Source organism: Astatotilapia calliptera, chromosome 19 (genome assembly GCF_900246225.1).
Source record: "Astatotilapia calliptera chromosome 19, fAstCal1.2, whole genome shotgun sequence".
Classification (NCBI taxonomy): domain Eukaryota; kingdom Metazoa; phylum Chordata; class Actinopteri; order Cichliformes; family Cichlidae; genus Astatotilapia; species Astatotilapia calliptera.
Genome location: NC_039320.1, coordinates 30,507,080 through 30,525,927, shown reverse-complemented (window position 1 = coordinate 30,525,927; position 18,848 = coordinate 30,507,080). Strand labels below are relative to the sequence as shown.

Sequence of the window (18,848 nt, the reverse complement as noted above, 5' to 3'; positions counted from 1 at the left end):
CAAAGAATTACTGCTTTTCCAAAAAGGACACAAACTATGTAATTGTATAATGCATGTAACATATTTCCATATAATGGAAACGGCAGCTCCAACTCACTTGCGTGTTCGCTTCTGTACCCACTGCAGTAACTTCTTAATGGCCCTGCTCTGTTCTCGCACGGCTGTGGATGCTGACTGCCTGTCGTCCAATGGCGTGCTGCTGTAGGATGTGTCAGAGTCAGAGCTGGTGGGAATGGATGAAAGGCTGGAAGAGGAGGGGAACTGGCTCCTGATGTTCCCAGTCAGTTCCTTAATCTGGGTGGTGGAAGAGCTGAGTTAGTTGAGCTACTTTACTACTCATTTCAACATTTAGGCATTAAACAGATAAAGTCCTCATATCTATTGACTCATTGCATCATGGTTACTATAGTAACCATTGGATGAAATTGTTACCCTTAAACAGATTGTGAAAGAATAAAACTGAGAATTCGTTTAGTGGAGAATCTGTGGAGCTTTTCACCTTTAGTTCAGTTTACACTGTCAGAGTTACTCAGAATAAGAAAACAGCTGTGACTGAACATTTGACAAGATGGGTAACATTTGCCTCTTCACCCCTGATAGCAGCTGATTAGCTGAGTGATCATAGCTACCACGCTTTGAGGCCCATCTACTTAACAGTGATGAACAAAAGTTTCTTTGTCAAAGCACTGATGCCAAAGCAAAAAATAACTTCTGCTGTCAATACATTGTTGGCTTTGCTATAAAATGCCAAATTTTAAGCTACACAAATCTTATATTACAGTTTGTGTTAAACAAAGATTTGCATTGGAAGTTAACAAAAGAAAAAGGTATAGTTTAGCCAATAGCTAACCTCGCCTAGATCTGACTCTAGAATAGAGGAGAAGAGCTTTCTTTCCCTTTTAGAGAAAGGAAGTGCAAAGCTTATGAAAAATACACCGTTTTGTACTAGCATCCTCTTCTTAGAGAAGTGAGAGAGGATTTTGATGAAGAAGCTTCAAGACAAAAAATGCAATTACCTGAAAGAAGAGAATGATGTTCCAAATGAGTCCCAAGATGATGGAGGAATTTCCATCTGCAATGTCAACTGCATCGATACTGACCAGCTTTACCTGTTGACAGAGCGTGTATGTCCTCACAGTTCTGCATTTCATCCAGCAATTTAACCACTGCTTAACTGTCATACTCACATTTCTCTCCTCAAGAAAAGACAGGACCTTGGCGATGTTATTCAGTCGGAAAATACGATGGGAGGACTTCCTGAACCCATGAAGCTGGGAAAAAGTACAATTAAGTATCCTATAAAACAGCAACAACACTTGGCAAAGCAAGTAGTGCAAAACCAATCTAGCACTTAAAAGTCAGTGTTACAGGCTGACCAGTTTACAGCCAGAGAGTTCCTCCAGCAGGGCCATGAGGATGCGCCCATCCCGGATGTCCTGAAAGAGGTCATGGACCTCTATGGGTGGGTCACACTGTGGATGGACAAACAAGAATGAGGAGAAAAGAGGGCTTTCTTTAACAATAGACATGGAGAAAGGAAAAGAGTCTATTACCATTTACAGAAATGATCATGATCATGATCAATTGTTTTCCTTTTTAGGAATTACTAAAGCTGATAATTGGCAGTACAGATGCAGATTCTTGTTTCTGTTAATGTCATAGACAATCATCCAAGCAAAAAGTTGAGACACTGGGTAAAATGCAGATAAAAACAGCATCATATTTAATCAAAAAAATAGTATATATAAATAATACATTTTGAATTCCAGCCCTGACTGTGTTTATGCATTTGTATATCATGAAGTTCTGGTTTCTCCTGATAGAAACCAGAACTTCAATAACTTCATTGCCCCACCTCAACAGTTTAAGAATGAAGATCTCTCAGCTAAAGGAATAATTTAATGTCTTGGCTTTGGTTGTTAGCCACACTGACTCAGTCCTGCAAACCGTTTTGTCAATGACATAGACTATTCAATTCAAAGACTTGACAGGAACAAAAAGTCCCATTTTTGGAAAGTCAACATGTTAAAAAAATGAGAATACCAAAATATTGAAAACATCTAGAGTCTGCTGTCTTAGCCACAGTTCTTGAGCATTACATAGAGAGTGGTGACCACAAACCCATCATCCAGCACGTATACTGCATTAACCCAGCACGGATCGGTCATCGGATGTTGGAAGATGGGTTTGTAGAATACACTGCCAAATCTTTTAAGTTGAAAAAATGTCCCAGCCACTTTTCAAAGGCTGATGAACACTGTGCAGTCTGGTGTGAAAAATTATGTAGCATATCTGGATGACTCTGGTATGTTCTTCCACGTGGTCTGAGAATATGGGCATTTTTGGGGGAACGTGTGACCAAAAGTTTGAAATGAAATGTGGCATTCTTTTTTATTTACAGTTATTAAAACATCTCATTTTGTTGTAGATTGGGTTGTACAAACCTACTTTACATCATTACACCTACATCATTTAAATCTGAATGAAATCTGATATTTAATAAAGTAAACAGAAAATGTTAGCATAAAGGCTCAATTTCAAGAAGTTGAAGAGTTTAGTTTAACATGACCTGTGATGGGAATTAACAAGATCTAAACTGTAATAGATCATTACGCTTCAAGCTGAGCAGCACAGAGCAAAAACAACATTAATACTGTCTTAAATCACTGAAATCTCCGGTTGGCAACAAGCTGATGAAGGTTGGGCATTGAAAGATTGTAGAAACTGTGTAACATTTCCTGTCATCAGCTGTGCAGCAAACTATAAGAGCTTTGTGAAAAATCAAAGGTTCACTGCTGTACACTTTAATTAATGTTAATGTTTTAAACGGATGCTTTGAGTTAGGGCTGGGTGATATGGCCTAAAATCCATATCACAGTATAATATGAAGCATGTGCGGTAACGATATATATCACGATATATTCTTTTCTTCTGTATAACATATTTTACACACTATAAGTCACACTTAAAATCCTTTAATTTTCTCAAAAATCGACAGTGTGCCTTCTGTATGAATTCCGGTTGTGCTTACTGACCTCGAACCGATTTTATGTGGTACACAGCGTGCACAAATCTGTCAAGAAATGTTTTAGTACGACTTTGGTAAGCTATGAAACCGCACCGCTTGATGGATTGTCGGAGCATTATGGCTGCCGTAGTGAGGAGCCTCGCAGAGTAATCTGGGACCTGAAGCAGATGGAGTTTTGGACCCAATGTCAAACGAACACTGCGGCATCACTAAGAGTTAAAAACTGTCTAAATCCTTTCATCTGTAATAAAATGATCAGCGTTGCTGCTTTACCAGGTGTAACAATTAAGTTTAACATCCAGGCATCCATGAATTTATTAAATTCAACGGAGTTAGAAGTTAGCAGGAAGTTAGCTCGCTAGTTTCCACCTAAACATGATATAGCATGTTCTGACTGAGAGATTTCTGAAAAAATTAAAACGTACAGCTCTGCTATCACTTCCAACATAAATGAAAACAGAAAACTGAACAGCAGCGACTTTTTTAGGGTTACTGAAGTTGGACTAGCTGGTACATAATGATGTCCTACGTGATCACTAGTAAAACAGCTACGTTAGCATAACATTAGCACAGTGAAGCTGAAGGATGAACGCTAACTTGATACTCGATAAAAGTTAACGTGAAGGTTTCTGGTGGTCAGGGACAAATGTAATTGCATGGCAGGATGCCGTAAACAGACCAAACTTCAGTCAGGAGAACAACTGAGATCATCCATCCACAATACGAGGTTAGTCATTAACATACTGCAACAACATGGGAATAGAGCAGCTGCGAGACAATTCAACATTGATTGATTGGTAATTTATTTCAACATGTGAACAATATAATAATAATATAATAACAATAAAATAAGAAAGAAAAAAAATACTATACAAATTACATACAAAAAAAACCGTTCTGATTAATTTACATGTTGAAAGGGAGTGGGAAGAAGTAAACACTTATTTAATCCCACCCCTTTGTATGGAAGCCCGTTTCCCCCACTAAAAAAAAAAAAAAAAAAAAAAAAAAAAAAAAAAAGATCCATAACTCAAAATTTCGAGTTATTTTCTCGAAATTTCAAGTTATTTTCTCGAAATTTCAAGTTAATATGTCGAAATTTCGAGAAAGTAACTCGAAATTTCGATTTATTAACTCAAAACTTTGAGAAAAGCAACTCGAAATTTCGAGTTAGCGCTGCCAATCAGTAATCTACGTGAATGACGTCATTTCCTTGTTACCCGGAAGCTGAAGCCCTCAGCTACAAATGCTACAGCTAAGCTACCGTTATTACATCCAGTCGTGAATGCACAGATTGCTGCGTGTTTTCAGCCTGGCTTCACAAATGATGAAATCCCTGTGTTATTAGCTGAATCACATGGTGTTACTATCAGTAAACGTACTCGCGAAAGCGCCAATTTGTTGGGATCCGTTTTTGAGTGCGCGTTCCTCTGCGCCATATGCTTCCGGGTAACAAGAAAGCGACCTCATTCACGTATATTTTTGATTGGCAGAGCTAACTCGAAATTTTGAGAAAAGTAACTCGAAATTTTGAGTTATATTTCTCGAAATTTCGAGTTATTTTCTCAAAATTTCTAATAAGCCATTCCTCTGCGGATGATCTGTTAGCTGTTTGACAACTACTCTTTTTTGAGATGAAAGGAAGGTTGGAGATTGGCCTATAATTAGCTAAGACAGCTGGGTCAAATGATGGGTTTTGAAGTCTTGGTTTAATTGTTACCTGCTTAAAGACATGGTACGTAGGCCAACGGCAGCAAGTGCAAGCACAGGCTTATCGTTAAAATCAGTCTGCATGAGCCAACACTTAGCTCTGTTGTCATAACAATTAAAAAACAACTCAGGGATTTGTGAACCAGTCTGAACATGGTTTGCATGTTGTGTGGTGGAGGGGTCAGAGGGTGGGGGAATCAACTTTCCAAGTTGACAGCAGACAAACGCATGATTGTCAATTAGTGGGTCAGAAATTTGACACATGGCCAAAGAGTGAATAAGAGAAGAGAGGCTCATTGTGTGAGGCAAAACAAAAGCCTTGATCAGACACTCCAACTCACAGCTAACTCTGACTCACCCCTGATTAGAACTGCCAACAAAAGCAAAACAGAAGCTCCAGAGTAGAAAAGCACAGACTCCACAGAATCATAATCAGTCTCTAGAAACAGAGTATGTCTGGGGAATAGATTAACAATAGATTGGATCAACAGTAGAAAACCAAATGAAAGTTTAATGTCACACACAGGCAGTTTCACACAACCACATACATAATTCAGAGTGGCTGTCCCCATTAATATCCATCTTGTGTGTCCTACCATGTGTATGAGCGGGTTCCTCTGCTTAACCGCAGTTAGATTAAAGAGTAGCAACTGCAGTAACTGAGCATGATTTATGTTTCTAGTCCTGTGAATGTTCTGCAGTGATAACATCCTGATGCTCTGCACAAACCTTTTCTAGGTGGAGGTTTATCCAACGGGTGAAGGTCCTCTTCTGAACCAGTTCCCTTTCAACTGTAACACAGAAAAACAAGAAAAAAGGATTTGAGAGTTACTTTATCAAAGAAGACAGCACACGTAGGTCTACTGCGGTTACTATTCAAAACAATGCATTGCATTGTGACATAATGTTGTTCAGTCACAATGCATGGAAAGTAGTATTTAGAGAGTATGCTCCAAATGTTATTGTCTCATAAAAAGAACAATTTAATTAGGGTTGGAGCCCATCCCAACTGTCACGATATGAGAAGCGGGGTACACCCTGGACAGGTTGCCACTTTATCGCACAACCAACACAGAGACAGGCAACCATTCACACTCACAATAAAACCTATGGCAAATTCAGAATCACCAACAAGCCTAACAAGGATGGCTTTGGAGTGTGTGAAGAAGCTGGAGGATCTGCAAAGAACCCACAACGGGAGAACATGTAAACTCCCCTGCTTGGCAGCGGATTTGGTCCTATTATCAGTCAGTGTGTCACATGTGCTCTCTGACTACTTCCAGTAGTCATGCCTGTAAACTCTGTTATCTGTCCACTAATAAACTACAAATACACCAATGATATACAGAATACAGATACACCAGTAATATTTGTTTGGTTCACCTCAGGCCAGGTGGACCGCTGAGCTAATGACCAACTAGCGGAAACTCTAGTTGGTCAGATGAATTACAATTATTATTTTTTCCTGTTAATTTCCTTTACCAATACTAGAGAGGCAGAAGTTGCAACATAGAGAGTGGATGTATGGAGGGAAACAACTAGAGAGCGGACCGGAGGGGTTGCCATGGCAGCAAAGTCAGCTGTTATTTATTTCCATGTTCAGAATGGGTCAGGTACTGAAGCAAACGCTGCAGACAAGGGTAACGAGAGCTTATACAGTTGCAGTAATGCTGAATGTTTCATCATCATCATCATCATCACAGTGCAGTTTGATGACAGGTCACCTTAAAGCAAAAATCAATATCAGCTGCACCTCTGTATCAGAGGAGTAACATGTAGAATGCTGATACATCTTGTCAATGTGTCCAGTAAAGTGAACCTCAGCAGTGTTTCCTCAAAGGGAATGCCTTCCAGCAGAGGATTTACCTCACTGTTCTCAGAGAGTGCCAGTTTTGGTATTTAGGGGGTGTAGCTGAGGCTTTTGTCACAGCAGACAGAAGAAGGGGGTGGCGTTAGGTGAGAAAACCGAAAAAGCATGACGGGAAAAAGCCTGAGGAAAGATGAGCCAGATGAACTGAAGAGTATGCTCTAAAACAATTATAGAGTAGCCAGTGCTACAGACTGAATCCCACCGTACTCGATGATCAAGGGTTCAAAGTACATACTTCTAGTTAGGTCCTAACTATTCCCACAATGATGAAATACTTTCAGTACCAATTCTATTTCATCTTGTGATGCTAAGCCTTTTTATGGGTCTCTCTGCTTTCAGCAGTCATATCCTCAAACACTGATGCCACTCTTGTTGACTATTTTTAATTGAGCTTCACTAAGTTCCTATTAAAAAAGAATTACTTACTTCCCACTTCTAAAAAGGATACACTGTTAGGTATGCAAGACACTGACTTAATGTTTCATTAAAACATCAGCCACTTGCCACAGTTCAGCATTCATTTCCTAACAGGGACCAGAGCAGTGTGTCAGATATTACACCTGGGGCCCGTTCTTCGTACGTCGCTTACTACATCCAAGATCAAATGACACATCCAAGACCAAACCATCGCGCTAACCGTGAGCTCGCTAATCCGGTTCCCCGAACACACCTGCTGTTGACGATCAGTACAGCTGGATGAAGTAATGTGAGATCACTGGGTGTCGTAAAAGGGGCTACGCATCGATAGTAGAAACATTGATCGGCAACCCTCTGATTGGTCGGCGAAAATGTCGAAGGAGAGCGCTCGGTATTTTTCGGCAGCAGAGCAAGAACTCTTGAGTGAGGGATTTCAGGAGTTTCAGAGTTTAATCAGAACGCAAGGGAACACTGCAAAGGCTGCAAAAGGAAGGAGAGAGGGCTGGCAGGAAGTTGCTGACAAATTAAACTCGTAAATAATTTAATAATAACAATAATAATGGAGTGGATTGATATAGCGCTTTCCAAGGCACCCAAAGCGCTTTACAATGCCACTATTCAGTCACTCTCACATTCACACACTGGTGGAGGCAGCTACGGTTGTAGCCACAGCTGCCCTGGGGCAGACTGACAGAAGCCAGGCTGCCATATCGCGCCATCGGCCCCTCTGGCCAACACCAGTAGGCGGTAGGGTAGATTTATTATATTACACTATATTATCCAATATTACATTACATTATATTATATTGTTATATTATATCCCCTTACACATTAGAGCCACAACAGGACCCACTAGAACATGGGAACAAGTAAAAGGGAAATATAAGAATATTCTACAGAATGGTAATATTTATCACTTATATTGCTTGTCGTCTCTTGGAAAGAGACCCTGGAATAATCTGTTTGTTTATAACAGCAACCAAGAAAAGGGCAGAGCAAAAAAAAGACAGGTGGTGGTCCTGCACCCCCTCGTCAACAAGTTGGTTAAGTAAATAATACCCTCACGGGAATATCGATATCTCTCAATGAGCACACTGTCGCGCTGAGCTAAAGGATCCTGTCTATCCCGCAATATACGCTGGATTCTGAGGACTCTCCTTATCAATCTTGCACCTTCCGCAATGGGCTGCTCGCGTATACGGACAGGATATGACTGCGACAGACTTCCCAAATCCACCTTCGCTTTTATAGCCGTGGTCTCCCATCTTGATTACACGAAGTGATTTCCAATTACTACTCTGAAATATGAATTACATCTGTAATAATCACATACATGTAATAGAATGTTAATAGTACATTTCCCTTTTTTAGGAAATGACCTGTATGTATCTGTATGAAATCAATAAATGGATCAAGTGCTGCATTATCTTTAGTTACATTGATGTTATTTATTTATGGTGAAACAGTGGTGGAATATCGCTGTTGCTTTCGTATAAATGAAGCAGACATACCTGCGTGGCCGCGATCTAATCCTGTTTACATAAAGTGAACCTGCTCTCGAGCAGGTTTACGCTTACGGCTCTGTTGCTATGGCAGCAAGTCCCGGATGAGCTTCGGGGAACCGAACGATCCAAGATCACGCGAAATCGTCAACAATCAAATCCAGCTAACCTACTTAGCGAGGTACGAAGAACGGACCCCTGGAAAAACGATTTCAGCTGCTGACATTACTTTCATAACACATAATGAATGGGCTTCTTTCAAAAGTTATGTCAGATTTCATAACTTGGTGATTAATGGATAAGCTTTGACTGTACTACAATAGATATATGATCATCATTTTATTCAAATGTGAGGGTAGATTACCAATCATTTCAGAAGAAAGCAAACAAACTCAGTACTGGAAATTGTTGTTCTGGTTGTCGCACATCTGTCATCCTCTTTTAGAAAATGCCTACAAACTGATTTTTTTTATTTTTTGGTCATGAGTTTTTTTGAAGTTCGGAGCTCATGTTTATCTTTACGTGGTTTTCATGTGTCCTTGGTTCTGCAGGTCTGTTGTATCATGTTCTTATATTCATCAGTATTCTGTACTTTCAGTTCTTGCTTTGTTTTAGTCTTAGTATAGTTTTTGTGCCTCTTTCTTTCACCCTGTTAGATTCACTTGTGTTCACTGTCTTTTGCCTGGATCCTCTCACTCATTCATTGCAACAGATTTACTTGAACAGCACACAACAACACAAAGACGTAAGCTACAGTTAACTGGTTAGCACTGGAGGAGGTAGTATATATTCTCACCAACAAAGCTAATGGCACAAAACATTAGCTAGAAGAAAGACACCGGGGATGGGGATGTAACTGCATCACCATCAACATTCATGAAGCTGCTATTTCACATGTTGCAAGTAACTCCATGTATCTCAGATTGTGCTTGAGGCATTGAGAGAACAGACTGAGCAAAATATGACTAACTTTAAGATGACTGTTACCACCCACGGTTTTTTAAATCCTGCCTTGTATACGTAAGGCTTCAAATTTATTTGATGATTTCACTTCTGAACTCCATAGCAGCAGCATTATTTACCCTCTCACATGTCTAAAACACATTTTGTATTGTTTAAAATGTGTCGCTGACATTTGTGAGAATTTTGAGACCAAACAAATCAGAGTTATCCAAAAATTGGGATTTATGCTCAGTTACCCAACAACCACCTTTCATCTGTGCTCAAGTTACATTTATCTAAGCCAAGCCTTCTCTGGCTGGCTGCTCTCATTTGTTTGCTGTGCAAATTTTTTTGTTTTTAAATTATGGGCAGTATGAAGGATGTATTTACAGCTTTAATGATATTACTGGGTACACAGAGGTGGAGGAAGAGCACTCAGAAAGTTAGCAATTATAATTAATTAGTAAGTGGTTAGGTGTTCACTTTTGGCTCCAAATCTACTGGAAACATTTTCACTGATTCTTTTATTTACAGCATGTTTTAAGAGATTTTCTGCTGGGGATACATGTTATATGTACAGGTTGTTAAGCCATACTTAAAACTGTGTGTCGCTTTGTCACAGGAATGTCCGTGTATCAAAATTAAAATGTTAAAAAGTTCTTTTACACTTCATTCTAATCTGCTATCAAATGTATTCTTCTGCTGGGATTGCAGCTACTAGAACACAGAACACACGTCAAGAATACCCGAGCAAACAGTCGCAGTGTTATCACTGTGATCTGCGACAAACTGCAGCGATTTCCACGTCTTCTTCATCAGGCTGTGAGACAGTAAGCTTTAATGTTTAAATAGTCTTCACAGCTCTAAATGTGCAGTCGCCGCTTTGGAAATAAACAGCAGCACTGAGAACACAGTGATAAAATAATTAACTGGAATTAAAATCTTTATTTTATTGCTCTGTGCAGCACTGATCTTTTGTCCTTTTATCAACAGTGTTGCAGTTTACTGGTTTACATTTATGCTTTTTAGAGCTTATCACCATTTGATAACATCTCTGGAGGGATTATTTTCTTTGAAGGAAGAGTCATGCGATCCATGAAACACCCCTTCGTGTTTGGTCAGCTGCTGTCACCCCTTTCATATGAACATGCAGGGGAAACTCGGGGTTAACTTAAGAGTTGATAACCAGCTTCATGTTACTGCTGACGCTGATCAACAATGTTAGGGCAAGTGAATCCAGATAACAGAAAGATATCCCAGATAGGTTGAACTGGCTTTGTAGTAAAAAATGGACTGGTTCTTATACAGCATTACCTGACATGTTGTTTTTAATTAAACGTCTTTAAAAGATGGTAATTTCAAAGGGAAGGGTTAGCTCTGACTTCTGCTAGTTTGAGCCACAAAGACAACTTCTTACACTCTGATAACACTGAAAATGAATCACTGCACATATCTTGGATCCACCTACACATTCACTGGTGTCACTCTGAATGCCGACTCAAGAGATGAAATACTGCAAATTCCCAGAGAAAGTCCTTTCTTTTAGTGATTGTGATTGTTTTGTGTTTGGGGACCTAATTATTATCAGTATTACACTTGCAGCGTTAATGCTGGTTTGTGACTCAAGGTAACAGAATACCAAAATAGCAGTAGAGCAATTTCACTGAAATATTTATTGAGCAGCTATGACAGGAGCATCCCTTTAGACTGCAGTGCTGCATCATCCAGAGACATTACATAACAGCAGAGTTCAAAGAAGCTGTTTCCCCACGCTTTGGTCCACTCTTTCCCCGTCGACATTTAACCCATTAAATTGTTTTAATCAAATCTCCGAAAACGTTACAGCACTCTTGTAAATATGTGATGTCTCAATAAAGCGCAAATGCAAACACTGAGCGAGAGGGGCTGCTGTTGTGTGTGTGTGTGTGTGTGTGTGTGTGTGTGTGTGTGTGTGTGTGTGTGTGTGTGTGTGTGTGTGTGTAATAGCAAACACTGAAATACAGTTTTTGCACGCAGCATTGAATTTTGTTCACTCAAATTTAGCTTTTCTTCGCTCAAAATAAATTTCTCCTCAACATGCAACACTTGCACCTGCAAAATGTTTTTTACGTGCGCTCAGAATAGTGGCACAAAAATAACGCCATAACCCAGTGGTTCTCAAACATTTTTTGCTAGGACCCCCTTTGATTTACAAGAAAAATGTTCGCTCGCACCCCCCCGCGCGCGCGCGCACAAACACATCCTCCAACCACACACACGCCCATATTTTGCTCCATTGTGGTTTATTTCACACCTCAAACATTTAGTAAACAATTAAGCAAATACAAGTAATCTGCAATAAATTACAGGTAGTAAGAAAATAAACTACTAACTCTTTTAGGCTACATCAGCACCTACACGGGTATTTTTGAAAGCGCAGCTGTTTCGTCCACACCGAAAACTGAGGTTTTTAAAAACTTCTTTTTTGCGTTCATGTGTGGATGAGGAATACAGAGTTGGTCACGCAACGTCAAAGGTATGTGCCTTTTTTCACGCCACGCTGTGCGCCACGTTATTGTTTATATGAGATGAATTGCAGAATGGCAGATAGTCAGATTAACAGTATTTTGTCTCTATCTGCAGGTTTTACACGCTTACATACACACACGCAGTTACTGTCCCTCCATTTACAAAGGCAGAGGCGTCACGGTGTGATTATTTTACATGTAGATGTTTTTTTTCCTGTGTAATAATATTCAACATTGCTATCAATACATTTTTCAAAAAATGCCTCTCTGTACAAAATGGGTTTAAAAACAAACAACTGTGGGATACTGTTTGTCCGTGATTTGAACTGGGGGAACAAATCATGGCAGGATCAGCCTGATATTATTTGTATCCAGTGTTGGGGAGTAACGGAATACATGTACCGCCGTTACGTATTTAAAATACAAAATATGAGTAACTGTATTGCGTTACAGTTACCGTTTAAAAAGGTGGTATTCAGAATACAGTTACTTTGTTGAAATAAATGGATTACACTGCGGTATTTTCCTGTTTCATATTGTGGCGGGTCAGAACTGTTTGGTTTTTGTTTGACAGCTGTGATGTTCTGTTGTGCCAGGCGGCAGCTTACGGTTGCCATGGATACAGGGCAACGCGCTCTCTCTCTCTCTCTCTGCGACTGTGTGTTTCCTGGGTGAGAGAGTGCCTTTTTGTTGTTGTTGTTGTGCTAAGCTAACAGGCAGAATGCTACAGGCATAGCTCTAAAGAATGTAGCCTCATGGGCAGTGTAGTCCGTGCTGCAGGGAGAATGGACTGCCATACACGTTATGTGTGTGTGAGCAAGAGGAGGGAGAAAAAGGAGAGTGGAAAAGTACGAGCTGTCATCGAGCAAAAACGGGAGCTGGAAGCATGTAAATATAATAATAACCACTGCAGCCAAGAAGAGTGCCTGACGAGCCCAGTTGTAAATAAGCTATTAAGACTCGACTGTACGCTGTGTTCGTGTTTTCCTCCGAAAACAATTCAATTCAACAACAAGTTCCGTTGGAGCAGTCTTTCAACGCCTCTCTCTGTCTCTTGCAAGAAAAGTTGACCCAGACAACAAAGTAAAGCTATTTTTTTATATATTGTATATATACACACACACACACACACACACACACGTGCACACTTACGTGCACACACGTACACACTTACGTGCACACACGTACACACTTACGTATGTGTGTACGTATGTGTACGTACACACATACACAAAGTTACGTTGAAACCAAGCACACCATTGTTTTTCTTGTGACATTACCAATAAGTCTGATGTGTCACATGGCCCTCTTCCTATTGAAAAAACAAAAGTTGTATCCAAGATGGCCGACTTCTAAATGGCCACCATGGTCACCACCCATCTTCAGGAGTTTGCCCCCTCACATATACTAATGTGCCACAAACAGGACTTTAATATCACCAACCATTCCCATGTTATTACAGTGTTTCCATATAAATGGCCCACCCTGTATATTGAACTTTAGCACATGTGCTTCTCATAATCTGCCTAAACTGGCATGGCTCTAACTCTGTTCCAACCCCATGATTTGTTCAGCGCGGTATCCTTCTTGTCTGTCCAGGAAAAGTTATTTCACAGTAATTCTTTTAATCGTTTTATCACCCAACCCTACCTGAAAGCACGCCCTTCACAGTGCAAAGGTCTCACCTTTGAATTCAGGTAACTGTGACTGTCTCACAGTAAACACACAGAAAAACAATCTGGATACTGATCTGAACAGAGTGTTTTGTTTTATCTCCCTATACAGAGGTCAACTCACAGCGGTGTGGAGAGTGCTTTCAGTCTGTTCTCGTAGTAAGGTAGCCATCTAAACAATTAGAGCACACACTCTGCTGTGCTCAAACGGATTGGTAATCCATGTCCATACTTTTATTATTGTGGGGTCTTTACATTGCCAAGTAAAGCGCCTTGAGGTGACTGTGGTTGTGATTTGGCGCTGTCTAAATAAAACTGAATTGTAAGATCTGTAACATCTGGTCCACATAACTTGGCCAACGGAACAACCCCTCCTTTTTTGTGGATGGAGGGAAAAAGGATTACAATGATGCAGACTCAACACAGCCCTGTATGCTAGCCAGCACCACTAGTGTCCATGATTGTTAATCAGTTATTAATCTCTTTGCTCATGTCTTTCACACTCACCAGTAAGCCAATATGCTCACACCCCCCCTTTCTGACGTGGCACGCTAGTCAAACAAAGAAAAAGCCCCAGACTATTTTTTATGTGGTCACTGATGTTGGTGCACGAGTTGCACCTGTTCCTCTGCAAGCATCAATAAATCCTCAAGGAAGCCATTTATTAGGTTAATGTTTAAAAATGTTTCAGAGAACAACAAACGCTGCTGACACGACTGACTAAGCTTATCTCTCGTGTCATAGGATGTGAGGATAAAACTGACAGTGAGGATTGGTTTACAAATCAACATCAAATCACACGTGTTTGCCACAAACTTTTTACTTTTTAAGCTACTCACTGATATTAAAATGTGTTACAACTATTTTGTCAGATTTTATTTTTTATTTCAACATTTCTATAAGACTTGAGAATTTTATGTTCATCAACAACATCACCACATAATACTGGAGGCCCATATCATAACTTTTTTTTTTTTTTTTTTTAAGTTAACATGTTCTTTATTTCTTTTTTTTTTTTTTTTTTTTTTGGCCTGTCCCGTTTGGCTCTTTTGCCATCAGAATTGTTGTCTAAAGGCAAAGAAAGATGCCCAACGGATTTACTTTACCAAACTGACCATCCCAGCCTTGCCGTAATGGTCCATTTGATTCACCTTTTATTGTTTATTTTATTTTCACTTACTGAATACGGGACAGACTTGACTGGGGGAAAGAAGGGGAGAAAGAAAGAGGGAAAGAGAAACAGCTGGGAAGAGGGACGGGGGAGAAGGGCAAAAGACAAAAACCAACAGAACGGGCAGAGAAAAAAAAATGCATATATCAATCACCTGGATCACCTGCTGAGAAAGAAAAAAGAAAGCAAGCAGAAGAGAACAAGAGTAATAGAATAAACAACATCACAATGATATATGGGAATATGACAGTAAATACTAAATGTTAAACATTATTGTGCAGCACATAAGATCAACAGAACACAGTGTGCTTTGAGGTAGGAGCCAAAAAGGGTGTAGTTTGTGGGTGTGATCACCCGTGTGTACACCTGTGAGCATGGACGCGCTTGTTTTTTGTTTTTTTAAAAGGTTCCTTCATGTAATAATCTGCTAGAGGGTGTGGGGGGGCCACAGCCCCGTCCTCCAGGGCGTGAAGCAGGTGTGGAGGAGATCAAAACTCCAGACATCCAGAGGCCCCCAGAACACAAGAGACCAAGGAAGACCAACAGAGGGGCAGCCGCGCCACTGTCCCGAAAAGAGCTGAGGAGAGTCCCAGATGAGGGCTCACTCAGCAGCCGCGGAGCAGAAGCCCATATCATAACTGACATCATCAAGGCGTAAAGTTGTCCTCCTTCATGATTCCATCCACTTTGTGCTTTGAGCCATACAGCCTAAAACACTGCACAACCATCACCGTGCTTGACTGCTGGTGCAGTGTTTTTAGGTGTTAAAGCCTCACCTTTAACCCTCTTCACATTGTGGCCAAACAGCTCAGTCTTTGTCCTGTTTATTTATTAAACTTCTGATCATGACTTTAAATTAACACTAGCCATGGGCCTAAATGCTTGGTAATCCAGATTAAGAATATCAAGAAGCCATTATATTTTGTGCTTGTGTTGTACGCCATGTTGAAGACTCATATGAAGACATTTGTCACTATAGCTGACGTCCTGTCCATTTGCTTGGCTAAGAGAATTTGCTACATCATTTTTTGATGCTGAAACCCAGGAGAAATGAGCAAACAAGATTCACGTTGTGGCACAGCCGAAGCTGCAAGAGTGGCAGATGACGAGCATGGAAGGGAAATGGAACAAACAAAATACAAATTCAGAATGTATGCACATGTTTGGCTCCTTTGTTCCCACAAGATCAAAATGAATCACAGTAAAGGTCTTGCTACAAAATATCTGGCATCCTAGGCAGAAAATTGTAATAAAAGCTGTGGAGACCCCACAAGTGTCCTTGGCCATTCCTGGTGAACAGAAATTGTTCAGCAGATTTGGTGCAGAACTATTTAGAGCAGAACATAGCAGAAGATGCGAGACAAGATAACATCAGCACAGATACTGTAAGATACTATATGCCTCACCATGTAGTGCTCAGAAGCAACCACCAAATTAAGAGTGGTCCTCGATGTGTCGTCCCATGAAGACAGCTGTCCATTGCTGAATGGTTGCTTACTTACAGAGCCAAACTTGAATCCAGATCTGCTCATTGTTCTTATTAGATGTAGAAACATAAAGTTGCCTTTCTGGCAGGTTCTTGTGACTCTCAGGTACACCGACAGTAAAAGGAATGAACACCTGTGCATTCTGAGGATGACGAGACTGGTGTTTGGGGTTACACCAAGCCCATTTGTGCTTGTGGCTAGGATTCAAAGACACCTAAAGCAATATGAAACATACAAACCACAAGTTGTGAATACAATAAGGGAGTCACTCTGTGTGGATGAATTCATTTCAAGTACACGCACGGTTGAAGAAGCACATCATAGAACAACAACTGCCAAACAAAACTGGCTGCTGCAGGTATGAAGCTCTGCAAATGGATGAGGAGAGCTCCGCAAACTACATGTTGGCACCTGAGACAAATGGAAAACCACTTAAAGTACTTGAATCAGTGTGGAGGCCAGAGACTAACGATTTTACCTTTGACCTTAAGGCACTAGTCAGGTTTTTAACAGAGAGGAAAGGAACTAAAGGAAGTGTTCTGCATTCCTCAACACGCACTTATGACTTTACCATTAGCATCATGTGCATTTCAAGAAATGGAAGTGGGAGAGGGGGCTCTCCTGGGATGAAGAATTGCCACCAGATCTGGCCCGAGAATGGAAACAGTGGTGTTCAGAACTCACTTATTCATACATCAGCTCACCAAACCAAGGTGGTACCAAACCAGCATGCAGCAAAATAATTATGAATTGGAACTACATGTGTTCTGTGAAGGGAGTGAGAAAGCATACAGTGCTGTGGCATATCTGCAAGCTAAAAAACAAGAAGGAGAAACAACAATGAGCTTAGTCGCATCTAAATCCATCCAAAAAATAAATAAAAAAATAAATAACAATGCTGCGTCCGGAGCTCATGGGAAGCCCTGACTGGATCAAGACTGGGAAACAACTTGATCATCTCATTGAAGACTGAGGAAAGCCAGATAAAATAAGATCACTTCACAATGGATTTGCAGTTCTGCACAAAGGTGGAAATCATTTGTCACAAACAGAGTGACCGACGTCCAGATGCTTACCAATTTATCTTCATGGTCACACATCCTGGGGAAGATTAATCCAGCTGACCTTCCCACAAGAAGGCAAACAGCAAAGGCCCTGATACACAACCAGCTATGGTCGAATGGGCCAAGTGTCTTTGTATCAGAAGATCAGACACAGGAGGCTGAATGAACATTTCAGGTGAAGTGAAAGCAGAACATCATACAGTTTGCTGCCAATGACACCAACATCTGTGAACTAATACTGAAAATTAGAGCAAGCTGAAAAGCGTTCTCAGAGTGACGGCATGGATAAGAAGAAATTTCTGTCTGAGAAATCAGACAAACTCTGGGTTAGGCCCATGTGGACGATAGATGATTACAAATAAAAGTTGTTAATAATAACAACAACCAGTAATCATCCTGCTGTAACCCAGTTTCTCTAAGGCCGGGTTAATCGATTTGTTGATCAGTTACTGATTCGTGTACTAACAGGGACTTAATGTTTAATAATCCACATTTCAATGTTTTAGTCTTTTGTGAAGATATGGATACTATATTGTTCTTTCTTTGTGATTTCTTATGTTTAAGTCATTTGTTGACTTAAACATAGCTCCCAAACAGACAAAAAACTAACTTTTAGTTTGTTTTTTGTCTGTTTGGGAGCTGACACAGCCTCTAAGGGGATGGGGTTTTGGGGGGATAACAGGAGGATAGAAGCTGCAGAGAAGTGTGCAACTCTGCTTCAAAACAACAGCTTGTGATTAAATAACAACAACAACAACAATAATGTACACTTTATTGATCCCTGTGGGGAAATTACTCTCTGCATTTAACCCATTCACTCTGTGAAGCAGTGGGCGGACGCAAATCAGGCCCCGGGGAGCAGTGTGTAGGGACGGTACCTTGCTCAGGGGTACCTCAGGGTAGCCGTTCAGTGGATTTGAACCCCCGACCTTCCGATCATGGGGTGACCACGCTACCGAACCCTTGGGCCATCATACGAAATCAGAGGGTGATTCTGAACTGATATAAGAGCTGAACACCGTATAAACTGGCTCATGTCACCCTGTTTTAAACATCATCTAAATTCCAGCAAATTATACAAACCAGCCACTACTTCAACAAAGCTCGAACACTAGTTTTGATCAAAAACTGAGGCAATAGCTTCGAAATGAAGGATGCTTAAAGAAACGAGTGAAGCATCAAGAGATGGACCTCAGGTTGAATATGTGGAGAATTGAAAAGCGATCCCTGCTCAGTGGTTGGGTGGATGTTTTTCTGTTGCACTTACACCTCTTCAGTGAACACCCCCGGGGGCGGCAAGTCAACCTGAGAGCATAATCTCTTAGTAACAATGAGGCACATGGCTCATCACCATTTCTTTGGAGGCAGCTCTACTTCAGTGCATGTGTCCGTACCAGGCCATTTGTCAGGCTCCAGGGAATCATGTGCATGTCATAAAACCAGCTTTTCCAGGCCAATCACAGACTGCAGATGAAAA

The 18,848-nt window shown here is 40.6% G+C and overlaps 1 protein-coding gene across 3 annotated transcripts in view; it reads right to left on the bottom strand.

The window, feature by feature from the left end:
• The window catches only part of clmna (calmin a), a 35,256-nt gene that overhangs the window by 9,010 nt on the left and 7,398 nt on the right, over nt 1–18,848 (bottom strand). For all 3 annotated transcript variants that reach the window (XM_026151939.1, XM_026151940.1, XM_026151941.1), the window contains exons 2-6: nt 5,468–5,529; nt 1,377–1,472; nt 1,188–1,271; nt 1,017–1,109; nt 98–294 (exon numbers count right to left, since the gene is read on the bottom strand). In XM_026151939.1, coding sequence (XP_026007724.1) covers nt 98–294; nt 1,017–1,109; nt 1,188–1,271; nt 1,377–1,472; nt 5,468–5,529 — 532 coding nt within the window. The remainder of the gene's footprint in view (nt 1–97; nt 295–1,016; nt 1,110–1,187; nt 1,272–1,376; nt 1,473–5,467; nt 5,530–18,848) is intronic.